The 27,073-nt window shown below is 41.5% G+C and overlaps 1 protein-coding gene across 1 annotated transcript in view; it reads right to left on the reverse strand.

The window, feature by feature from the left end:
- atp1a2a (ATPase Na+/K+ transporting subunit alpha 2a) overlaps positions 1-27,073 on the reverse strand; it is a 350,773-nt gene that overhangs the window by 264,330 nt on the left and 59,370 nt on the right. The window contains exons 4-6 of the mRNA XM_055151513.1: positions 16,860-17,063; positions 1,881-1,994; positions 497-631 (exon numbers count right to left, since the gene is read on the reverse strand). Of these exons, the coding sequence (XP_055007488.1) occupies positions 497-631; positions 1,881-1,994; positions 16,860-17,063 (453 nt within the window). The remainder of the gene's footprint in view (positions 1-496; positions 632-1,880; positions 1,995-16,859; positions 17,064-27,073) is intronic.

Below are 27,073 nucleotides of genomic sequence, written 5' to 3' on the forward strand. Positions count from 1 at the left end.
TTTTGATGGAGTTGGAGGCTTAAGAGCGCGTCTAATAGCCCGGAAAATACAGTATATCTCGGTACAGTGAGCTTTCGGTTCAATATGATATATTTCAAATTGATTCGCTACAGTTCAATAAAAATTAAGTCTAAATCATGGCTGTGATACTAAAAGTCTTTGTTAAACCACTTCTTGTGCAAAGTTCATATGAAACACAAACATGTTAATCATCAAAACAGTGAATATTTCAAATGTGGCGCATAAATGAGTTTCCTTCCTCTAAACAAGCAACAAAACTGTAGCTGTAACAAAATAATTTAGTAAAATTGATTGATTGATTAATTGATTGATAGTAAAAATACCAAAAAACACTCTTTATAATATATCACCCACAGCAGCCCTCAATATTGATACTGTATCATCACATTAAACAATACGATAAATTGATATTTAGATATTTTTGGACACTCCTAGTCCCATGGGTGCTTGGGTCCCTTGGGTGCCTGGTTTGTACCTTGCAGCCGCTGGAAGAGATGACCCTGAGGTCGGCCGGGATCCTGTCTCCTCCCTTGATCTCCACCAGGTCTCCCTGCACCACCAGCTCCGCGTTGATCTGGAGCTTCTCGCCCTCCCGGATCACCAGGGCTTGCTGCATGTACACAGGGAGGACAAAGAGAGTAGTAGTAGTAGCAGTATAAGTATAAGTATTTAGGAGATGGGAGCACATGTTGGAAGGTTGGTAAAAAGATTCCCGTTCATATTGTGTTTGGTTTTTATGGTTCTCAAATGTTTTACTCAATTTGTTGGGATAGTACCTGATGTAATTATGAAGCTCCACAGTCCTGCCCACTTCAAAGTCTGCTCTGGTTCCGGAACAAAATTTTCCATTCATTATTCCCATAGACTTTTAAAAGATTCAAATATTAAGAGTTTAAAGTCATTGCAGAAGCTGACCAACTACACGCTAACTAATAACCATATCCAAAAAGCACACAAGATTAAAACCCAAGATTCATCGAAATGCTTTAATATCTTGGCAGTTTATAAAGTCTCAGAGACAGATTTTACATGAAATTATAGGTCTTGTGGTCAGTAGTTACCACATAGCTGATTAGACCGGAGCTTTCAAACTTCTAATATTCTTTTTTTCAGAAAGTCTGTGGGAAAAATGAATGAGAAATTTACTCCCAAAACCGACGGGGTGGGCGGTCACCGTCAAGCTCCATTGTTTTACACCAATCACGAAGCGATTTGTGAGGAAACGTCGAAAAATAGGTTGAAAATATGTTGCAGATTTCATGCTCGAGAAAATTCCCAAAAGTTAGAGCCAATTTCCACATAAGAGACCTTTTTCGTTTGATACTGTTTTTGTCAATAGTCCAACCTGTCATAGGCACTTCAGGGTGAAATGTTGGTCAACAGCGACAGTTCCGGGGTTGATTCACAAAAGTTTTTCGATGAATTTCACAAAAAAGCCAAATCCTGCTTTAAACTTTGAGCAAAAACACTTCATAAAACTGTCACCAGACGTCCACAACAAGCCCTTATTTGCTTGTCTAAAACCTCTTATTTCCGTATCAAAGTCAAGCCTGGAGAGCTGCAAATGTGTTCATTAAACTATGAAAGACGAGGAAGTTCAGAGCAGAGGAGCAGGAGCCACAGGCAGAAGGTAAGTGAAAGAGGAGAGAGATTAGACTCAACAGATTAAAGAATTACGGAAGCGCTGGAAGAGGTCGGCGAACATCACTAAACGCGCGCTCTTTGTGATTCCTCAAGTTGAGTCAGAGCCAAATTAGCGTCAAAATGTGATCTGCGCGAGTCTGTTTATGAGTTCTGCACTGAAGCCGGAGAGCGCGGGGAGGAGGAGGAGCGAAGACTGCAGGGGGCGCCACACTCACCTGAGGAACCATCTTCTTGAATGAGTCCATGATGCGAGAGCTCTTGGCCTCCTGGAAGTACGAGAAGCATCCGGTGATGATGACCACAGCGGCGAGGACCACGCCCAGGTACAGCTGAGAGAGGAAGAGGGAAAGAGGGAGAAAGTGGGTTAGACTCAGAGCACAAGATATGTCATGTAATAGATTAACAAAACAATTTTAAAAGAAATACACTAAGAAACTTTAAATAAATACTAGTATCACTCAATCATTAGAACCTCTGCCTCTGAGTTTGATCAATGTACTTACCTGTATGTTTGAATAATGATCTATGACTTTGAGTGCAGTGTAGAAGAAGGTATATTAACTTAAAGGGACAATCTGGAATTTTGGACACCTCATTTCCTAGTGAGTCAGAGTGTTGGAAACATCTGGAGACACTTTTTTAAATATTCCATCTATTCCTTATATTTGCAGAGGTCACTGGTGCTGGTAGCCAGGTTGGCGCCATCTAGTGCCTCCACTCAATTTCATTTCTCTCCAGCGACTAGGTCAGGATACGGAATACACTAGATGGTTTGCAAGAACCCTGGAAGTTGTAGACTGCGAAAAGGTCAATCAGCAAAGACCTGTGAAGCCATGTCTGGGTCCCTTTTGTGCTACAACACAACAGTAAACAAAGCGGTCGAGATGGATGTAGAAGAAGACAAACATTCTGTGTTGGCAACGATTCCCAAGATCAAGGATTTAAAGTCAGAACAAAGAGAATGTTTGGTGAATTTTATCAAGAAGAAAGACGTTATTGCCCTTCTTCCTACAGGATTTGGGAAAAGCTTAATATACCAGTTAACCCCGTTAGCGGCACATTACATATGTCTCGATCAAACAGCAGCGATTGGTTAAATAAAAAAGTAGCTGTCAACCATCAAGCAAACGAATCCTAATGTTGCAAGGTCAGACAGTTTCTACGAAGTAAAACCGGCTGATGAATCAGGGTAGGTGCTAAGGTAGCGCATGTCAATGGCCATATAAACAGTCTTACCCACTCCACAAAACACGCGAAGCAAATCTATTATTACACCAGATTGTCGATGTAAATGTCTGTGTCAACAGAATAATTTTAACAGTAAAACCAACCGTCTGAGCAGCAGCAGTGAGTTGTACTTCCTGATAGAAAGCTCGGCAGTGGCGGACTGATATCACCTAGCACCTATCTTACTGACAAAGTAAAATTCCACTGCTGCTGAGAAAATAGTCCCTCAGTATGCAACGATTCATGCAATGCAAGGTTAGTTTTATTTCAAACATTATTCTATCAACACAGACATTTACGTGGACAGTCTGGTGTAATAATAGATTTCCTTCAGGTGTTGTTCAGGTGGAGTGAGCAAGACTGTTTTTAGTGGCAGGAGAACTATGGCCATTGACATGCACTAGTCTAGCACCAGTGACCTCTGCAAATACAAGGACTGGAGGGAATATTTCAAAAAGTGTCTCCACACGTCTCCAACACTCTGACTCACTCGGAAATGAGGTCCTCAATCTAAAATTCTAGACTGTCCCTTTAGGTTAGGTTAAGTTGCTTTATTCGTACCCGTAGGTGAATCTGTTTTGCAGATTTGAGAGGCTGGTCCCACATTTCACATTTCATTCATCCACATTATGTGCAATACACACGTATAAAAACACAATTACAAAATAAAGTGTTACAGATCCAGCTCCAGCTCCGAGTAGGTTAGTTCCATAAACAATTAGTTAAATTCATCCATCACGTTTGACTAAAAACACAATAAATATTAAATATATATAAAAACACAAGACAAACGTACTAAAATTAGATAATAAAATAGAACTAAAATAGATCACAATTTATTCATATGTATTATAGCAGCTGGAATGAAGCTCCTTTTAAAACAAATCATTCTAGATCTTGGGACTAAAAGCCTTTGATCAGAGGGAAGCAACTGAAACTCTGAGTGTAGGGGATGCTGCACGTCTTTTACAATCCTCTGGGACATCCTCTGTAACTGTCTTGAGTACAGAGTGTCCAGGCGGCTCTGAGGATGGACAATCATCTCACTCGCCTGTTTAACCAACTGATTCAGGGAGTTCTTGTTTTTAGCTCTCAAACCATGAGACCAATGAAAAAATTAAAACAGATTCCATAAACGTTTTATAGAACAGTGTCATGATGGTTTTGTCTACACGGTAGAAGGACAACTTCCTCAGAATATGAAGACGCTGGTGCCTCTTTGACACACAGCAGTACAGCAGATTAAAACCTATTGTGCTTGTGTCTGTTGTAGTTTTAATCTCTGATCATAATGTCATAATTTGCACATTTGAAAATTGTAATATTCATCTAAAACGACATAAAAGGACTGGAATAATTGGATGTTGGAAGTAGAAAACGTCAGTGTCCAGTGGGAGCTGATGTCGCCATAAATGTCACCGCAACAAAGAGAGACACTAGCGAGCAGTGAATTTTGTGTTTGTTTGTCCCCTAATGGCTACGTGATGCTGTCAAATCCTACGTATTTCACTGATTAAGAAAATTAAATTGGTGAACAGTGGTTGTGTACTGGTGGAGGTGAAAATGGAGGTAGATTAGCGCAATGACATCTTGAATACAGAAGAATATACAGAAAAAATAGAAAAAAGTGTTTGAATATCATGAAAAAGTAGGCCTGTAATGATAATCAATAAAGCAATTAATCATATGATAACTTTTAACAAGCCTGATAACCTTTCTATTTGAGACTGAATGTCAAAAGGCTTCAGTCATTCTGTACTGACTCCTCGTTTTTAGCGTAATGATGCTTGAACATACGTGTCAGCGCGGACTTTGTTCATCAGCACAGCGGATGCGTGCGCAGCCTGAGTGCAGAAAGCGCCGCTGTCTGTGCAGTGAACATGAAGCTGCAACAAGCTGTCAGAGCACCAGAAAACAGTTCATCTCCGAGTGACAAAACAAATCACGATGCCAAATCAACACGAGTGAATGGGACACGTCTCAACGGCCCACGCACGTCAAATGCAGCGATCGCGCAAACAACGAGAAGACATGGCTCAAACCCCAGTAACTGACATACACCCACACCTGATCCACACAACTAACCCCACTCCCAGGAGAGCCCGATATCCACTGAAATCCCACAAGACACCGATACGATACCAGACAGGACAGAGGCTCCCTCATAGTGAAACAGGATCCTGTGTCTCTGGTTAATACGAACACTTCAAGACCAAAATGACGAGGCTCATAGCAGCAGGTACAGAGAGACAAGCCACAATATTCCAATCAATCAATAAAGTAAATCAATTACTAAAATAACATTTAAGGGTAATTTTGTTACAGAGATTTAATAATCCATTTTGTTTATTGCTTTGGTTGTGTTTGCTTCAACAATGGTTTATTCAAGTGCTTTTTTGTTAACAAGTCCTCACTGTAAGACTACATTAGGTTATTTTTTTTAACAAGTTTAGGCCTGTTGTTTTTGGTTGTCTTGCTGTTCCTGTGTTAAATGTTCTTTAAAAAGTTTATTGATATTTGAAAGGGTGTGTTTGCATTTTTATTCCATGGTCATTATATTAGTTGAAAATGGTCTAAAAATATCAATATTATTGTTTATTGCAATCATTTCTAGATCAATTAATCGTCCAGTAAAATCTGTAATCATTACAGGTCTATGAGTTCAACATTTCAGAAAGTCATATCCACGTGTACTTCAAAGTAGGGTTATCCCGATACGATCACGTGATCATGTTAGTGCGGACTCGATCTGGACTCGGATGTTATGTGCCAATCAGGTATCGGATAAATAATGTACATATATAACACACAGGACACACAGCACACAACAGTTTTTCTGAGACACAGGATTTGCTCAGGGACGTCCAGTTAGCGCGACTACCTGCCCCAGCACTTGCTGTTCTAGCTGCACACTCGCGCTGGGACTTTTGGGCCGTGCTGTGTCCGGTCGCTGCTACCTGTGGTCCTGTGGCCCGTGTTCACACCTGTGCAGCCGATGGCGTCGTCGCACAGCGCTGTTTGTTTGCATGTTGGTGGGGAGGGTGGGAAAAGCGTATGAAGCGTCTATTGAGCAGTGGGACCGATGTTGTGGCGCGCGCTCCGCTGTGGGTAGCAGCCGGGGGAGAGAGGCTGTGGGACTTCTGTCAGCTTGTTTATTTGGTAAGATTTTGTATTATTTGGATATCATAGATGAGCCTAAATGTTTCAAATGTAAAGCGCATGCTTCCATATAAATCAAATGTACAAACTCTAAATTGTGTAGAGTCGAGTCTCAGGTCTGATCTGATTCTGGTCTGGTTCCTGTTTTGTCCAGTTCATTAATTTACTAAGTTTACTAAGTAAGACCAGACTGTCAAAAGTCAATATTTTCAACAATGATGGCTCATGGTTTGAAAAGTTAATAAAATTAAAGTTTTGGACATTTGATTTTTGACACTAAGTTCAGACCAAATACTACACATTGAAATCAACACAATCTGATCCCCCACACACACATCCTGGATCTTATTCTTTGCTCTCAGTTCATTTTATAATATTTTACAGAAGTATCGGATCTGGACTCGGTATCGGCAGATACTCAAAATCAAAGGACTCGGAATCTGACTCGGGGGCAAAAATATGTGATCAGGACATCCCTACTTGAAAGCTTCACACTATGTATTATTGTTTTTTATTGTATTATGTATACAGAACTATTTCATGATATTCCAATTTTTTTAGATGGTCAGTGGATTGAAACATGCCTGAATCACTTTAAATACAACTTTGAGAGGATAAATGAGACTGGAAACCGTTCTAACATGATTCAAAACTTTGAAAACCTCCATTTTGCACATGTCTCCTTTAAACCCTGAACAGAGTCTCCCGCTCACACCAGGCCCACCGCAGACTGCTCCACCACAGCACGACCGCTCGGATTCAGAAAGACGAAAGCGCTAAATTCTCCCGAGCTATTTCTGTCTTTAAACGCCTCATTCAGCGTCCATCCAAGTGAACAGCTGCTCCCTGCAAACCTACAAACCAACACAGCAACTTTCTCCATCTTCAAAGCCTTCCCCGGAAACACAGCCCCTCTCGCACTTTGTAGTTGTGTTTTGAAGTCATTCGGAGTTGCGTATTTTGATTCTGAGTTTCCGTTACGTTGTGTTACTCGTGTGTTCTGGTGATGGAGATGAAAAGCCGTGAGCAGGTGGTGAAACTCGAGGAAAATAGTCGGAGATTTGAGTTTGTTTGGGGGGAAGCTGCAGTCGTGATGTGACAGAAAAGCAGATTGGACGGTTTTACACTCGGCTGCGTTTTATCTTTGCTCCTGGGAGTTTCACAGCAGGAGGTATGAGCCTATAGAGGGACGGACACTGCAGAGGAATGTACAGCTCTCCTCCCCACGGACCAATAATCCTCACGTAAACTCATTCACAAATTGTTCTGTGAGTCTAAACTTTAGGGGTAACATTAGTAAGAAGTGATTAGCATGCTAGTTAGAGGGTAATTACTGTAGATATTTTATAAGCGTTAATAAAACACTTACTCAACACTTCCACCACTTCCAGAATGACATTTTTTCTCACACAGTTTTTGAAAATGTCACGTGTTTAGTAAAAGGTTTAAAGAGGGGGTCTTCTATGGTCAGTGTTGGGGAGTAACAGATTACATGTACTGGAGTTACATAATCAGAGTACAAATTATAGTTAGAGTATCTGTATTCAGTTACAGTTGCTGTTTCAGTGAGTGGTAATTGGATTACAGTTACTTTGTTGAAATAAATGGATTACATGGTGGTATTTTCCTGTTTTCACATTTTGGGCTAAACCAGGACTAAAACAAGGACTAAACCAGGACTAAAATCAGGACTAAAAATCAGGACTAAAACCAGGACTAAAATCAGGACTAAACCAGGACTAAAACCAGGACTAAACCAGGACTAAACTAGGACTAAAACCAGGACTAAACTACAATTAAAACCAGGACTAAACTAGGACTAAAACAGGACTAAACCAGGACTAAACTAGGACTAAAATCAGGACTAAAACCAGGACTAAACTAGGACTAAAACCAGGACTAAACCAGAACTAAAACCAGGAATATACTAGGACTAAAACCAGGACTAAAGTAGGACTAAACCAGGACTAAGCCAGGACTAAACCAGGACTAAACTAGGAGTAAACCAGGACTAAACTAGGACTAAACCAGAACTAAAATCAGGACTAAACTAGGACTAAAACCAGGACTAAACTAGGACTAAAACCAGGACTAAACTAGGACTAAACTAGGACTAAAACAGGACTAAAAGCAGGACTAAACTAGGACTAAAACAGGACTAAACCAGGACTAAACCAGGACTAAAACCAGGAACTAAAACCAGGACTAAACCAGGACTAAACTAGGACTAAAATCAGGACTAAAACCAGGACTAAACCAGGACTAAAACCAGGACTAAAATCAGGACTAAAACCAGGACTAAACTAGGACTAAAATCAGGACTAAACCAGAACTAAAACCAGGAATAAACTAGGACTAAAACCAGGACTAAAGTAGGACTAAAACAGGACTAAGCCAGGACTAAACCAGGACTAAACTAGGAGTAAACCAGGACTAAACTAGGACTAAACCAGAACTAAAATCAGGACTAAACTAGGACTAAAACCAGGACTAAACTAGGACTAAAACCAGGACTAAAACAGGACTAAAACCAGGACTAAACCAGGACTAAACTAGGACTAAAACCAGGACTAAACCAGGACTAAAACCAGGACTAAACCAGGACTAAAAGCAGGACTAAACCAGGACTAAAACCAGGACTAAACTAGGACTAAAACCAGGACTAAACTAGGACTAAAACAGGACTAAAACCAGGACTAAACAGTATGATACCTAACAGTAGGTGGACATCATTTCAGGCAGCAGTGATCTCATATAAAAATAATTTCTCTATCAATAATATTCTAGTCGTCTTTTAGCAGATAAAACAAACAGCTGTCTGTTCATGGAGACTTGGGCTCAACAGACAATCTGAAGCAAACAAACATGAATTTGCAGGATGTGGTTGCTGCATTCATGTAGTTTTAAAAAGCCTGACAATATCAACTCATCCAAAGTATTCAGATTACGTTACTCACTACATTTTGAGGTATGTAATCAGTAATCTGTAAGGGAATACATTTTAAAAGTAACCTTCCCAACACTGTCTATGGGGCTAATAAATGCCAACACAGAACATATTGAACTGTTTGTTTACACGCGGCGCAGCAGATCTATGGCTTAATAAGTCCAGCAGCAGAAACATGGATTAAACAGGGAGGTAGATATGTGTCATACTGTGATACTCGCTCCTCTCTGACTTTATGGATAGAATAACAGGAGAGGAGTTTGTCTGACCACCCAGAACCTATTAAACCCTTTCATCTTGTTTGAATGTTGTAAAAGTGTGTCTGGTCTTGGCTGGTCAGGCGACAGAGGAGTGAGGGCAGAGTTTTGGTCCTCGTGTGGGTGACAGGCAAGCCCCCAGGTTCCAAAATGGCCGCCCATTCAAGTCAATGGGCCGAGCTCAATGGCGCATGATCCCAGATTCGCCTTTAGTCCGGCTACGTACCAACCAAGCATGCGTAGTAGTGCTCTTTTCTCCCACGGGCACACACGAATGCACGTGAACACACTCACGGAGCGCGGGTTCGTGTATCACGTGATCGCTTTGACCAATCAGAGCAAGAGGAGCAGAGCGGAGCCGAAGCTAACGATTATAAAGCGTTTTTTTTTAAGACAACTGAAGGATTTTGAGCTGAGAAAAAGTTTATGATCTAAAAATAGGTAAAAATCACCACAAAATCCAACATATTTGAAAGTTGTAGTTCCCTTTCAGCTGAACACGAGCAGTTTGAGATTACACTGCCTCTATGAGAAAAATCCTCTCGGTCCATGGGATTTTTCCCCCTGTAGTTCCAGAGAGTGACCACTACATCAACTCGAGGCAGCTACAAGCAGCAACACTGTATCCACTTATTTTAATAGATTCATGGTCACAAGTCCCACACTGAGTGAAAGCTCCAAAAATATATATATATATATATATATATATATATATATATATATATATATATATATATATATATATATATATATAATCCCCCCTCTGTAAAAGTCAAACAGAGACTAACTAGCTCTGTTATAACTCATGTCCATAATGTATTTGCTTTTAGTCCTAAAAGTTAAGTTAAACTTCTTTGAAACCCAACTGTAAATAAAAAGTGTGTCAAGTACTTTCCACAATAGACTGTATATATATGTGGACATAGCTAAAGCACTAGCCGCCACATTCCAAATAGGAAGTTTGCATGCAGGTGATTCCGGCTCCTATTGAGTTACATTGGAATATCATGGCCCCTCTCTGTGAGCTGTGAGCCTCATCATTTTGGTCCTAAAATGTTCGTACTAACCTGCCTTATATGATCCTGGTGTTCTGTTTTGTTTTCTTGCCTGTTAAAATATAATATGTAATCCTCATAATATAGAGTCTGGCTCCATATTCTCCCCTGTAACTGCCAGCCTCATGAGCTTCATTTGACTGGAGCTGAACTCTCTGGGTGACACTTAGTCCACTTCTGTATATACTCCATGCTTACCACACAGCTGATTAGCAGCGAGCTCTATCTTTCAGATGTTGATGAAAAAGCATTAGCTGAAACAACAAAAGGCTGCGCAGAGGCACACGGGTTCATCTGGGTGAGTGCATTAGTATAGCAGGCTGCTGTTTACTCTCAATGAGACATAATGCAGAATTCTTAATCAAATCAAAAGATAAAATAAGACTTTGTTGTGTCCAAATGGAGGACTCGCTCTCAAACATCAGAGGCACATCGGAAATAAGCAGCAGGATTCTCCGTTTGATCTTGTTACAGGGTCAGAAGTGAAGTGGGTTAAGCATTGAACCAGTGACCACGGGGTCACTGGTTCAACCTCACTCAAGCACATTACTTCCGTACATCACATTTCTAAAGCACTCAGAGGCTTCACATCAGGGAAACTCTCACACATCCACTCAAACAGACTCTGGAACATCAAGTGTGGAATGTATTTAAAGGATCAGCCCCTTTCTATAGGAATGATGATGTAGAAACAAGAAGCAAAGGCGGGTTGAGTGCTTTGCCCAAGGCCACTGCAACAGTATATGGACCGAGCATGTTTGGAGGTTTGAAGAGCATAGTACAGGCACAGTATAGGCCCCATAGTGTGATTGTGTTTAGTGTGATTGTGTTCGTCTAGTTCAAAAAGCTCCATCGTGAGAAAAGGTGTAAAACGTTTGTGCTGTTTTCGGGCGCTCTTCATCGTTCTCCTCGTCTGGACGTCTGCACAGATTTAAGCAGCACATCTGTCCACATCATGAACGTGTTTAAGTAAAGCTCCTCCTCAGCTCCAGAGCAGACAGAACTCCAGCAGGAGAGCCACAAACACAGACGCCTGATAAACACACACGTCTGAGCTCTTTAAAACACACTGAACGGGACCACACAAACACAACGGAGAAGGATAATGTAAAGAGAGAAGGATAATGTTAGAAGAGAAAGATCATGTAAGGAAAAAAGGAAACTAAGAGAGTAGGATAATGTAAGAGAAGGATAATGTTAGAAGAGAGGGATAATGTAAGAAAAGAAGAGGATAATGTAAGGAGAGATTAATAATGTAAGAAAAGAGAAGGATTTTTTTTGTGGCCGATATGATACCAATAAAATGGGAGTTGGAGCTGCCGATAGCCGATATAATCCATTAAATTACTTAAAGTGAGTAACGTAATCTGAATACTTTGGATTACTTGATTTGCTGTAGAGAAGCAAAGACTCGGATATTTTCACATAAGATGTTTTATCTGCTAAAAGAAAATAAAAAGCCCAGACTTTCCTGAACCGTATTAAAAATATTATTGATAGAAGAAGAGGAGACACGGTCCACACAGCAGGATTTAGTCCTGTTAAATCCTGTTTTAGTCCTGGTTTAGACCAGGTTTAGATCTGGTTTGGACCTGGTTTATACCTGGTTTTAGTCCTGGTTTAGACCTAGACCTGGTTTAGACCTGGTTTAGACCTGGTTTTAGACCCAGGGATAGAACTGGTTTAGACCTGGTTTGGTGTTCGGCAATGAGTGGAATTATCAAACAAAACAAAACAAAAAAAATCGGAATAGCCCAAAATGTGAAAACAGGAAAATACCTCCATGTAATCCATTTATTTCAACAAAGTAATTGTAATCCGATTACCACTCATTGAAACAGTAACTATAACTGAATACAGTTACTCATAATTTGTACTCTGATTACGTAACTCTGGTACATGTAATCTGTTACTCCCCAACACTGATAATGAGGTATAACATGCCCACCTGAAATATCGGCCCATATCAGACCCGATATTGGTCCAGGTGCCCATATCGGCCGATAATATCAGCCAACCGATATATCGGTCGGGCTCTAGTAAGGAGAAATGGATAATGTAAGAAGAGAACAATGTAAGAAGAGAAGGATAATATAAGAGAAGGATAATGTAAGAGAGATAATGTAAAAGAGAAGGATAATGTAAAGAGAGATGGATAATGTAAGGAGAGAGAGTGTGAGGTAGAAGGAGAGAGAGAGAGAGAGAGAGCAGGGGGGATGAAGGGAGAGAAGCGAGAGATGGGGGAGGTAGAGAGAAGAGAGAGATGGGCAGACAGAGAGAGAGAGGACAGAAAGAGACAGGGGGCATAGAGAGAAATAAGAGGCAGAGAGAGAGGGATAATGAAAGGAGAGAGCGAGAGAAAGAGGAGGATGCAGAAAAAGAAAACAGAGAGGGAATAGAAGAGAAAAGAAGAGAGAGAGATGGGGAGTCAAAGAGAGGGATGGAGAAAAAGAGCGATGAGGAATATTGGAAAGGGAGGAATAACAGGATGAATAGAGAAGAGAGACAGAGACCAGGAGGAGAGAGGGGGAGGAGAGGAGAGAAACGAGAGGAGCGATAGAGGAGAGTATTTCCATGGTAAACGAGTGGTCCCGTTCTAAAGGCGTAATGTGGCGAGCAGAGGCTAAAGAGGTTCAGTGGAGCATCAGCTGCACTCACATCAAATCACCCAGGATTAGAGAGAGAAGAAGAAGAAAAAAAGAAAAGAAAAGGAGGAGAGGAGAGAGGGAATAAGAGAGGGAAAGAGAGAGAGAAAGACAGAGGAGAGACAGGGAAAGAGATAGAGGGGCAGAGAATAAAAGAGGGAGAGAGAGAGGGAATAAAAGAGAAAGAGAGACGAGGAAAGAGAATAAATCAGGGAGAGAAAGAATAAAAGAGGGAGAGAGGAAAAGGGAGGATAAAGGGGGAATAGGAGAGGGAAAGAAAGAGGGGGAGAGAGAAAGAGAGAAGGAGAGGGGGGTAAGAGAGGGAGAAAGAAAAGGAAAGAGAGAGCAGAGCATGGAGTAAAAGAGGGAGAGAGAGGGGGAAGGAGAGAGAGAGCATAAGACAGAGGGGGAGAGGGAGAATAAAAGAGGGAGAGAGAGGGGGAAGGAGAGAGAGAGCATAAGACAGAGGGGGAGAGGGAGAATAAAAGAGGGAGAGAGTGAGAGGAGAGGAGAAAGGGAGAAAGAGAGAGGGAATAAAAGAGGGAAAGGGAGCGGGGGTAAGAGAGGGAGAGAGAGAAGGAAAGAGCAGAGCATGGAGTAAAAGAGGGAGAGAGAGGGGGAAGGAGAGAGAGAGTATAAGACGGGGGGAGAATAAAAGAGGGAAAGGAAAAGAGGAGCAGAGAATAAAAGAGGGAGAGAGAGGGAATAAAAGAGAGAAAGAGAGAGGGAGAAGGAGATGGTCAAAGAGAATAAATGAGGAGAGAGAGGGGAGGGAGAATAAAAGAGGGAAACAAAGATGTGAGAGAGAAAGAGAGGGAAAGAGAGAGGAGAGGAGAAAGGGAGAAAGAGAGGGAATAAAAGAGGGAAAGAAAGAGAGGGGAGAGAGAAAAAGAGAGGAAGAGAGAGACGGGGAAAGAGAATAAAAGAGGGAGCGAGAGGAGGGGAGAGAATAAGAGTGGGAGAGAGAGGGAATATAAGAGGGAGAGAAGGAGAGAGAGAAAGAGAGAGGAGGCAGAGAATAAAAGAGGGAGAGAGAGGGGGAAGGAGAGAGAGAGAATAAAAAAGTGAGGGCTGGGAGAATAAAAGGGAAAGAGAGAGGAGGCAGAGAATAAAAGAGGGAGAGAGAGAGGGGAGGGAGGGAGAACAAAAAAGTGAAAGAGAGACCAGGGAGGGAGAGATGGGAGATAAGAAAGAGGGGAGAGAGAGAAAAAGAGAGGAAGAGGGAGATGGGGAAAGAGAATAAATGAAGGAGAGAGAGGGGGAGAAAGAATAAATGAGGGAGAGAGGAAAAATGGAGAGAGAGGGGGAATAAGAGAGGAATGGAACGAGAGAGAAAGAAGGGGAGAGAGGGAATAAAAAAGAGGGAAAGAAAGAGTGGGAGAGAGAAAGAGAGAGGGAGAGGGGGGTAAGAGAGGGAGAGAGAGAAAAGGAAAAGAGAGAGAGTAGCATGGGATAAAAGAGGGAGAGAGAGAGGGGGAGAGGAGAGAGAGAAGATAAGAAGAGGGAGAGAGAGGAGAGAATAAAAGAGGGAGAGAGAGGAGAGAATAGAGAGGGAGAGAGAGAGGGAGATAAAGAGGGAGGGGGAGAGGGAGAATAGAGAAGGGAAAGAGAGGAGAGAGAATAAAAGAGGGAGAGAGGGGGAGAGGAAAAAAGAGAGAGAGAGAGAAGAGAGGGAAATAATAAAAGAGAGGAGAGAGAGAGAATAAAAGAGGGAGAGGAGAGAGAAAAGAGAGAGAAGAGAGAGAATAAAAGAGGGAAAAAGAGAGGGGAGAGAGAAAGAGAGGGAAAGAGAAGAGGGAAAGAATAAAGAGGAGAGAGAGGAGGGAGAATAAGAGTGGGAGAGGGAGAGAATATAAGAGAGAAAGAAAGAGAGGGGGAATACAAGAGGGAAAGAAGGAGAGAGGGAGAGAAAGAAAGAAAGAAGGAGAGAGAATAAAAGAGGGAAAGGGAGAGAGAGGAACAGAGAATAAAAGAGGCAGAGAGAGGGGAAGGGAGAATAAAAGAGGGAAAGAGAGATCAGGGAGAGAGAGAGAGAGAGAGAGGAGGATACAGGAAAGAAGGAGAGAAAAGAGGTGAAAAAGAGAGGAAGAGGGGTGAGGGAGAGAGAGGGGGATGAGATGGAGTGGAAAAGGAGTGCGATGGATATGAGAGGAGGAGAAGAGAGAAGGAGATGAGAGAGAGGAGGAGGATAGAGAGTTATAGAGAGCTAGAGTAAGTGGAGTGTAGACCCAGTTAAGTTTTTATTTTTTTATTTTTTTTTATTCAATTTGTCCTGATTTGTCCAAACTGGTCGTGTCCGTTCCCAGAGCTTCAAGAGGTTCACGTTCTTCCGAAACGATAATCAAATAAGTCCCTTTTTTAATTGGACCCTAACGTGATCGGAGCAGCTGGACATGACCTGAAGAGCTGAAAACAAACTCTGACACGAGCACAGAGAAGGGGGCGGGGACAGGGGGTAGGGGAAAGCGGGAATTTTCTGAGCAATGACGTCTTGAATCCAGGAGAAGTAAAGATTATTCAGACGTGCAGGAATCACTCTAGATACAAACTGAAGGAAAAAGAAACAATTCCAACAAGGCTAAAAGCTCTGAAAAGTTGATTTATTTATTTATTTATTTGTTTTTATTTATTTTAAAGCAGCACTATGTAACTTTCTGGATTTGGCACATCACCTGCATGAATCCATGGAAGTACAAAGTTAAGGCCATACTTGGGAACATTTTTCATGGCCAAATAAGAGTCAGGTTTGTGGAGGGGCAAGCTCACAGTGAGATCACATGTTCTTCAGTGCAATTAAATACAATTTAAAAGTAAATGTACCAGATAATACTCCCTACAACTGTACAACAACTCACACTTATGGAACAGATAATACTCCCTACAACTGTACAATAACTCACCCTCTTATATGAAACGGATAATACTCCCTACAACTGCACAACAACTCACCTTTATGTAACAGATAATACTCCCTACAACTGTACAACTCACCCTTATAGAACAGATAATACTCCCTACAACTGTACAACAACTCACACTTATGGAACAGATAATACTCCCTACAACTGTACAACAATTCACCATTATGTAACAGATAATACTCCTTACAACTGCACAACAACTCACCGTTATGTAACAGATAATACTCCCTACAACTGTACAACAACTCACCCTTATGTAACAGATAATACTCCCTACAACTGTACAACAACTCACCTTATGTAACAGATAATACTCCCTACAACTGTACAACAACTCACCCTTATGTAACAGATAATACTCCCTACAACTGTACAACAACTCACCCTTATGTAACAGATAATACTCCCTACAACTGTACAACTCACCCTTATGTAACAGATAATACTCCCTACAACTGTACAACAACTAACCCTTATGTAACAGATAATACTCCCTACAACTGTACAACAACTCACCTTTATGTAACAGATAATACTCCCTACAACTGTACAACTCACCCTTATAGAACAGATAATACTCCCTACAACTGTACAACAACTCACCATTATGTAACAGATAATACTCCCTACAACTGCGCAACAACTCACTATTATGTAACAGATAATACTCCCTACAACTGTACAACAACTCACCCTTATGTAACAGATAATACTCCCTACAACTGTACAACAACTCACCTTGATGTAATAGATAATACTCCTGCTACTTTTTTTGAATGTGTTATTATGATTTATATTTCTTCTCTTTGTTATTATGATATATTCGATGTGTCCAAATAATTTCCCTTTTGGATAAATTAAGTTTAAACAAGTGTATGTGTGTGTGTGTGTGCGTGTGTGTGTGTGTGTGTGTGTGTGTGTGTGCGTGTGTGTGTGTGTGTGTGTGTGCGTGTGTGTGTGCGTGTGCGTGTGTGTGTTCTTACGTTGTCATTGACGGGTTCGTCCTCCGTCCCGACCTGGATGCTGTAGGCGAAGAAGCAGAGGATGGCTCCGATCCAGAGGAGGATGGAGAAGCCCCCGAACAGCTGTCTGCAGAACTTCACCCACTCGGGGGTGGTGGGGGGCGGGGTCAGCGCGTTAGGCCCGTCACGAGCCAGAACCTCGGCCGCTTTGGCATTGGTCAGACCCTGGAGGAAAGAACAAAGTTATAAGTAAAAATCCTAAAAGTCACAAATGTTTAAAGAGACTATATTACACAAAATGGACTCTTGTGAGGTTTAAGCAGTGTTATAATGTTGTTTCCTTCTCAAAAATAGACCTGGAATTGTGTTTTGTTTCATTCACATGTTTGAGTAACTCTTTATTATTCTGTCTACATCTCCAAAGCTCAAAATGCTCTGATCCACCTTGTGATGGTCCCGATCAAGCAGAAGTAAACAGCAAGGCCAAAAATTCAAGTTAATGCATCTGATATAAAAATGTATTGAACAGATACATATGTACTCTAGTTTATGAAACTGTTGACCTTTTTTCTGTACCATTTTTGGTTCTAAAGTTCCATATGTTTTAAACAGACCATGTATGAAACATGGAACAAAAATTATTTCCCAAATTTCAAAGACCTGCAAATCATGTCAATAAATGGATGTATTTCATCATATCTTGTGTTATTCCATCTTTGAGCTGTTGATGAAGGTACATGATTTTTTTTTATTATTATTTAAAATGATAAAAATTTGCTTGGAAGGACTGAAATATTTTATAGAAATAGTTTCCTTTCATTTTGAAGTAATATTAAAGTATTCTGAAGAAAAAAGCGACAAATGATGTAAAATCCTGCACCTTCTACTTGTTTGCACAATTTTCCCTCTGTTACTTTTCCCTCCGTTACCATGACCTTTCTTAATAAAAAAAAATCTCATGAGTCAAAAAGTAAGAGGTTTTTCAACCTAATCTTGTACCATATGGTAGAAAACTATATGAAGCAAATATTCAAACCAGTTTGTTAAGGATATGGAAGTGAGAACCAAGAGTTATCACTGTTTGGATTTATTGCCCAAAAAGTGCTGCATATTTCATTCCCTCCGTTACCAACATGAGTTTTTAAATTTTTTGTCAACAACTTGAAAGAATATCACAGGTTTAACTTTACCCTGTTGGAGTGTAACTCTTTCCTACATTCTGATACTTTACTTATTTCAATAGTCCCTCTAGTTTCTGAATAAGAGACATTTGAATGTCAAAAATCTGCCCCTGTTTCCCTCCATTACCACTTGACCGGACCCTGATGTCATGAAGCAATAGTTTTCCAGTTAACAGTAGGCCTGCAACGATAACAGATTTTGCTGGGCGATTAATTGACCAAGAATTTATTGCGATAAACAACAATATTGACATTTTGAGACCAATTGCAACTATTATAATGACATTGGAATAAAAATGCAAATACACCCTTTCAAAGATCCATAAACTTTACTTTCTAAAGAACATTTAACACAGGAACTGTAAGACAACCAAAAACAATAGGCCTAAATAAAACAGACTTGTGAACATGGGACTAGGCTAATGTATCTGGCTCACAGCAAAGACTTGTTCACAAAAATGCACTTGAATAAACCATTGTTGAACCAAACACAACCAAAGCAATAAATACAATTGATTATTAAGTGTCTGTAACAAAATTGCTCTTCAAAGTGATTTTAGTCACTGACTTACATTGGTATAGTGGCCACTCTCTCTGTGGCTGCTGCTGTGAGTCTAGTCATTTTGGTCATTTAAAAGTTCATATTATCCCGCGACACAGGATGGTATTTCGCTACGAGGGAGCCTCTGTTCTGTCTGGTATCGTGTCGGTGTCTTGTTGGATTTCAGTGGATTTCGGGCTCTCCTGGGGGCAGGGCTAGTTCTGTCACTCGGTTTGGGTTTATATCGGCTGCTGGGGTTTGAGACATTTCTTCTCATCGTTTGCGCGCTCGCTGCATTTGAGACGTGCACTTGAGATGTGTCCCGCTCAACAGTGTTGATTTGGCATCGTGACGTGTTTTGTCACTCTGACAGTGGCCCTAGCTCTTGTTGCGGCTTCATATTAGTCACACAGACAGCGGCGCTTTCAGGCTACACGCGCATCCGCTGTGCTGATAAACACAGTTAAATGAAAGGAGTCAACATTCACCCTTTTTGGCTACATTCAGATTGCAGAGCTTAATGCTAAATTCGGATTTTTTTGTGAAATCCGTTTTTTCCATTTAAAGGTTGTATGGAGGATTTTTTTTTGTTTCAAATTGTCAATGATAGCATTATAGAGATGCAGTAGCCTTGTAATTATGATGACCAAAAAAAAAAGAGAATAAAAATTCATCAACTCTGGACGTGGTGGGGCCAGATAAACATTTGCCAATAGATAACGACACTGCCTCGTTATCTGTTAGCTGACAGGCTGTCAATCAAACTCCCTACGTTTCTAGTGTAACTGACTTGCCTGCGCGCCGCCGGTACGTGGTTTACGTACGACTGTCACACAGTCCACAGACGCAAGATGCACAGACGCTGTTTACTCCACCAACGCAACAGTTCTTAGCGGCTTTTTTTGACCTATATCTTCCTCGCAGTTTGCACAAAGTTTGTTGCAATGGCGACAAGAATCCAGGAGCAGTTCGCCGCAAAAGAAAGTCCGTTTTTGAGGTCGCTGAAAGAAGAAGACAAGGGGAAAAGCAGCGAAGCCAAACTAAGGTGATTCTTGGAGATTCATTCCAGCGATGGCGCAACTGAAGCAGACGCAGGGTCTAAAGACTGACGCACTGGTCGCCAAATTACTCCTGGACAGGAAACTTCTGCTTATTATGAAAACATACTTTATTTCCAAGAGCTAGTCAAACGTTTTTCAGGACACGAAAGCGATATCCTATGTCTGAAAACGTAATTTTCAAGGCAAAGAAAGAGTCCGCTTGCTGCTGCGTGTTGTAGCTAGTTCATTCGCACTGAATCTCCGCGCAACTCTTCTCTGCACCCCTTTCCTGCTCCTCTCCCCGCTGCCCGTTCCGCTCTTCCCCCTGCTCCTCACTTCTCCGGGCACGGAATCTCCGCGCACCGCTCCCCTCTCCTCTTCTCCTCTCTCCCTCTCTCCTCTCTCCTCTCCTCTCCTCTCTCCTCTCCTCTTTCCCTGCTCCGCTTTTCTCCCCACTCCTCACTTCTCCGTCTTGTCTAACCAACACTGTAGTTAGTTGTTTACAAGTCATGTGCAGCTCACCGGCTGTAAACAAACCTGTTTCTGGCGTAAGGAGGAGGCGGGAGGAGGCGTTTCTACGTAGGAGCTGTAGGGGAGGGGGGGTGGTTTAACGCATGCGCAACATTTGAAAAAGGACAAACAGTTGCTGGATTTCTCGTTCCTTGGAAAATCCTCTATACAACCTTTAAATGTGACTTGTATGCGATCTCCTGTGTGAACGTTAAATGGCCCGAAAGTGTCCTGCATGCACACTGGAGGACACGATGACGTCAACCGCAGCGAGCGTGCTCTGTGTTTACAGAAGTTGTCCAAACATGGACGTGAGCATTGAGCACCTGGAGATTTTAAAGTTCCTCTCGTACCGGAGCCCGAACATGAACAACTTACTTGTTTTAAGGAGGAGATTGAGAAGGAGAAGGACGAGGTTTTTGGCCGTGGAGTTTTGTGGGACAGCGGCAGCAACGTCCGTTGAAAGGAACATGTGGATGTGGAGACGGAGCCAAGAGTGGTGAGTGGTGATGTGCTTCACTTCAGTGACACGGAGTTCATTAACAATTTTCGCCTACTTCAGTGCAGAATAGTGAGGTTTGTGGCTTGTTGATAACGTGTAGGTGGATGAATGCACTTTGACCGTTCACACTGAAGTCACATGTCAAAAGATCAGATATGTATCAGTTTCCGGAGCACATATCCAAGTGTCCTGGGTCGTATTTGAAAAAATCGGATCTGTGTGGTTCAGACTGTCATTAAAAGATCAGATACAGGTCACATAGGGGCCAAAAAATGGGATTTGGGTCACTTCAGGCTGCAGTCTGAACGCAGCCTTTGAGAGCGAGAGAGAGCGAGGAAAACAAACAAGCATGCAAATAGAATTTATCGTGGCCAGAATAGTTATCGAGCTCGTTAAAAGTTATCGTACGATTAATTGATTTATTGACTATTGTTACAGGCCTAGTTAACAGCTCCTTTAAGCTTTCATTCAGCAGAGATGGACAGTTCCAGAGCTAAAATCATCTGAATGATTTTTGTGAAAGTGCATGGAGTTTAAAAACACAGTGGAGCACTTCCTGTATTACCACATGACATCACAAAGTGGAACAGTGTTTTCATGGATACTGTGTCTATAGACCAGACACTCACAAAACCAAGATACAAAAAAAATCTGCTCATAACTGAGATACCAATGCGCATGTAAACGCACTCACTGACACTGTGTCGTTGGGCAAGACACTTTACCCTCTCTGCTGCACAAGATTCATTTGAGTTGGGGAAAAAAAAGGAGTTAAAGTAGTTACCATGATGATATTAAAGAGGGATGTTTTACTTCTGTGGGGTGTTAACTGATCATACATCACATATTTAGATATTTAGATCACCATGTTTCCTTTTATTGTTTTGAAAATGCTCTTTTTGTATTAACATGTTTTATGCTGTCAAATAGATCTTACTTGAAAACATCTTGGAAACAGATTGCCTTGAAAAATCTGACTAAACTGTGAATCTAAAGCTGAGCTACAAGTAATTCCTCAGTGTAGTGAACAGTAAATTCCTCTTTCTAACGAGGCACAGCAAGTGAAGTGAACTTTAGTTTTCATTCACAGAGCTCATGTTGTGAAGCTGAGCCAACGAATCAGTCAGATCCTCACATCTGAAATCTGCAGTAACCTTTACTGTAAGAGTAAATTCATCTAACTTCGGAAAACCATGGAAACCGATTCAGTTTATTTATTTAACAAGACAGGGACTGCGCACAATTTTACATTAATCTTAAAGGGATAGTTCGGGATTTTTGACATAAATCTGTATGTCATCCCCGTGAGCAGTGTCGTGCATCCACACTGACTTACCCCCGACAGTGTCCGGTGAACCGAGATACTGGCCGTTTTCGGTGCTGATGAAAGTAGTCCAGCAAGTTGGCTGGGGACGGTATAATAAAGCGTTTTTCTTCTCAAAACAATATGTGTTCAGAAGAGTGATACATTTGCATCACAAAACCATCGTCGCCTAAAAAGTCAGATGTCATTATCGCTTGGCACTATTTTCTCTCCGTTCGTATCACTGCGCGCTGCCACCAGGTGACAGCCGCGCATGGATCCATCACTTTGTGCAGTTGTTCGGCAGTGTTTACATGCGCAGACCGCCGTGACGTGAGAGAGCTAACGAGAGAGCTAGAGCCATAAGTATATAAGCTTGTATAAGATACATAAGAATATACCTAAAAATGGTGCAGACTCTTGATTATCCAGGCTGTAACAATGAAAATCTGGTCTGAATCTCCACACACATTTCACTGTCACGGACTTTGCGCTGAGGAAACTTTGGCTTCTTGCCTTTAGCTTCAATGTGGAAACCAAACCAGGTAAGAACAAAGAAGTGCTGCTATGTTTACAAGAGAACAGGTTCAAGAATCAGCTGTAACTCTGTGTGCAGTAAATCACTCAGTGTCATATCACCAGTGAAGCTTCTACAAAACGTAACTTTATAAGTCGACTGTTATTACTATTGTAAATGTCACGTACACTATTGGCAGCAGCTACGTGGGTGTGTGGATGATTCCATGTTTCTATTAGTCGTCCATGCTTCAGTCACAGTGGAGGCTCTATGTTCGCTGTATATGAGTTTATAAATGACGTGATGGTGATTGTCGCTCACTCGGTCTCTCACGGCTCCAGCTTCAACTTGTTCCACTTCTCTGTCTCTCTTCTCTCTCTCCGCCCGTTTTAACTCCATCTGGTGAAATTTGGCATCAGTATATTCGGGTTCACAAAGATCTCCCCTTGGCTTTGTGGTAAAGGCAAAGTCTTTATTGTCGGTGTCATAATCAGACATGTTGTTGTTAACATTCCGAGCAGTAAACAAAGTGAACCAGGCGCGGCTGTCACCTGGCGGCCGCGCGCAGTGATACGAACGGAGAGAAAATAGTGCCAAGTGATTATGAGGTCTGACTTTTTAGGCGACAATGGCTTTGTGATGCAAATGTATCACTCTTTTGAACACATATTGTTTTGAGAAGAAAAAGCTTTATTATACAGTCCCCAGTCAACTTGCCGGACTACTTTCATCAGCACCGAAAACGGCCAGTATCTCGGCTCACCGGACGCTGTCGGGGGTAAGTCAGTGTGGATGCACGACACTGCTCACAGGGATGTTATACAGATTTATGTCAAAAATCCTGAACTATCCCTTTAACAGGAGAGATGCTTTGTACCAGTGCTAATTTCCACCTGTAGTCCATGGGCGGGTTCATTGATTGATTGTGTTTAACTGACCTTAATTGATCTATCAACTGTTCTTCCTGGAGACCTGTAGGATGTTTTGGGTTGATGGGGAAAACCGGACACGGGGAGAAACATGCAAACTCCACACATAAAAGCCTGGGTGACCCGGGGAATGAACCCAGAACCGTTTTAGTTAGAGTAAAAACAGGTTCTATTCTACAATAATGTCATTTAGATCTGCATCAGGTACAAGGATTTGAATATTTATTAGTCTTTGAAAAAAAACTTAGCAAAACTTTTGTTCATCTTCAGTTCAAAACACATCATAACATGTGGAGCAATAAAATAATAAAGCTCAGTCATTCCATGTCAACTCAACAAAGGCCCCGCACTTAGGAAACAAAAAATGCTGGAAGAAACAAAACAGGAGAACAGGTGTATTCGAGCACAGACTGAATGAACAGAGGAAGGACATAGAGACTGTTATGACCCAAAAAATGAGTCCAAATATAATTAAGAAGGACACGGAAACCAAGTTAAGTATTAGAGATTTTTAGTTTTGTTTTTTCTGACTTTGTAGATGTTTGTAGATGAAAGCAAAAAAAGAAACTCTTAACCCCTTAAAAGAACTAAGAAAAAGTAACAAGAGAAAGGTGGACCTGATGAGAACAAAAAGGTGCAACACCGGGCCAACCCCATACAGGGCGGTAGATACCAGTGCCAGCACCTGTAACTAAAGACAAAAAAAACCCAACAAACCTAAACCCAACGGAAAAGCTAAAACAGGACAGCCGGTCCCACCAGGTCAAAACAAAAGGCTAATGGCTAACAAAAGCTACCAAAACGAAGGAGCAGGGGAGCCAGAAAGATGGCTCCTGGAGCGAGGCGTGTGCGCTCTGGTACCTGTGAGGTGCGTCGACAGAAGAGGAGAGAGAGAGACAGACAGGGGGCAGGGCTCGAGCATTTAACAGCTCCTGCCAGAAATGAGGATAAAAATTCGCTACAACAACAGAACTAACTTACAAAAACAAAAATAGGGAAAAAATGCTACAAAAAATATAGACAATAAAAAACAGTGGGAAAACAAAAGGTGCCCAAACGTAACAGAGACGTATATTCTGCACTATAGGGCGCACTTAAAAGCCTTTAATTTCATCCAAAAACGACTGTGCGCCTTATAATCCAGAGTGTCTTATATATGAATTTATTGGGGTGTCTTAGTACGACTTTAGTAAACTACAAAGCCGCACCACTTGCAGCATTACGGCTCCAGTGGTCAGGAGCATCGTGGAGTAGTACATACTGTGATTCCTTTTAATATCAAAATGCACCTGTCAACAGACACACTCACAATGCCCACTTTAAACTCAAGGCTGTTATAAAGTGAAAGTGTGAGCTGCGTGGGAGCAGTGGATGAGAGAAGGAGAACACACATTCACCAAGACAGAGAGACAGCGCCGAGCCACTTACGCCACGATCTGCCAACGGATCGTGGACGCCTGGACTAAGGATCAGGATCAACTGTGGTCCGAGCTTTCACCAAGACCAGAATCATCACTGAACTGCCAGGGAACAGTAACCACACTGACTCGGATATTTTTCAAGCCGTTTTCCGCTGTTAGGATCCAACAACCACACAATTACGATGTCCAAATCCCAAAACTAAAATATGACAATATCAGAACCAGAAACAAAAGTGATATGGTTCAAAAGACTAGAAAAAACTGGCTTTGACAATAGAAGCATCCCACTGAGAAATCAAACATGGCGGTTTGATCCTCACTTTTTCTTTCCCAGTATGCATTGTGCAATGACCGGAAGTCCAAAATTTGTGATGCATCTATAGGGTTTAGCTTCCAGTGAGGTGCCATTTTGAGGACTTTTTCAAATTCAAAAGATATAATATGTAGTTTTAAATGGTTCATTTAAGAGCTTTCACCAAGACCGGAATCATCACTGAACTGCCAGGTAACAGGAGCTGACACTGACTCGGAGAATGACGAGAGGGATGTGTGCGTGCTGGACTGTTAGAACAATTATGAGTTATTTTGAATACTCTAACAATTTAGCGTCTCAGACAGTATTTTTTTACACGTTACAGTTGAACAAAGTTGAGAGTTATTGTGAACTCACTAAATAAAGTTTGACTGACTTATCTAACTGTTGTGTTTCGCTTAATGCGCCTTATAGTCCGGTGTGGTTTATATGTGAAAAAAGTTTGAAAATAGACCGTTCAGCGACAGAGCGCCTTATAATGCAGAGCACCCTGTAGTGCGGAAAATATGGTAAATGAACAGAGGGAGGATATAGAGACTGGATGAACAGAGGGAGGATATAGAGACTGGATGAACAGAGGGAGGATATAGAGACTGGATGAACAGAGGGAGGATATAGAGACTGGATGAACAGAGGGAGGATATAGAGACTGGATGAACAGGGGGAGGATATAGAGACTGGATGAACAGAGGGAGGATATAGAGACTGGATGAACAGAGGGAGGATATAGAGACTGGATGAACAGAGGGAGGATATAGAGACTGGATGAACAGAGGGAGGATATAGAGACTGGATGAACAGAGGGAGGATAGATAGAGACTGGATGAACAGAGGGAGGATATAGAGACTGGGTGAACAGAGGGAGGATAGAGAGACTGGATGAACAGAGGGAGGATATAGAGACTGGATGAACAGAGGGAGGATATAGAGACTGGATGAACAGAGGGAGGATATAGAGACTGGATGAACAGAGGGAGGATATAGAGACTGGATGAACAGAGGGAGGATATAGAGACTGGATAAACAGAGGGAGGATATAGAGACTGGATGAACAGAGGAGGATATAGAGACTGGATGAACAGAGGGAGGATATAGAGACTGGATGAACAGAGGGAGGATATAGAGACTGGGTGAACAGAGGGAGGATATAGAGACGCTCTGGGAGGATCAGGAAATGACTGGAGGCTGTAGGAACAACAGGGAGGAAGCAAAAGTCGGACTGGAACAGACGGGGAAATGGAGCTGGACTCTTGGCAATAACACGTCACTGTTGAAGTTACTCGTCTCATTTAAGTCGACCTCAGTCTAACTGATAAGTAATGCACTTTTTTTCACCCTGAAAGTCACTGTTACTTTACCACAATCATTAAGATCCACTACATTTTCTATGTGGATGACAAAGTTTTTTTTGTTTTGTTTTGTTTTGTTGTCACTCAACAGAGCATTTAATGGACAAACCATTACACTCCACAAACAATTATTATTACATTTGTATTATTAGATTAAGGTTAAGGTTAAGGTTCTTTATTTGTCATTCAAGCATGTGAGAGAAACACATGACAGAAAGAATGTGCTCATCGAGGCCCAGTGATCTAGAGATAAAAACAATAATAAATAAGCATTATTAAAAAGTAAATTGAAGACTATATCAAGTAGTACAGTATCGTGAGTGCTCCACATGCATATATCAAATACTGAAATTATATATTTGTTTGACTAATACACATTGAGTTGTTTAACCACTGAAATCTTATGTATGTTTAAAGGTACCACTATGTGAAACATGTATGTTTTTAAGGTCATCTTTGTGCAGGGATGTGTCCTTTTAAGGAAATTGATTGCAGAGCAGCAGCAGTGGAGATGGTTCGGCCTGGTACAAAACCAAACAAACTGGTGATTTACATTTGGCTGCTGTCAACCCCCTGAACCTAAAGGAATACAGAGATACTCCAAGGAAGATTCAAGGCGTTACCTGTTC

Source organism: Boleophthalmus pectinirostris, unplaced genomic scaffold (assembly GCF_026225935.1).
Source record: "Boleophthalmus pectinirostris isolate CB_2022bp ecotype Guang Dong unplaced genomic scaffold, ASM2622593v1 HiC_scaffold_16, whole genome shotgun sequence".
Classification (NCBI taxonomy): Eukaryota; Metazoa; Chordata; class Actinopteri; order Gobiiformes; family Gobiidae; genus Boleophthalmus; species Boleophthalmus pectinirostris.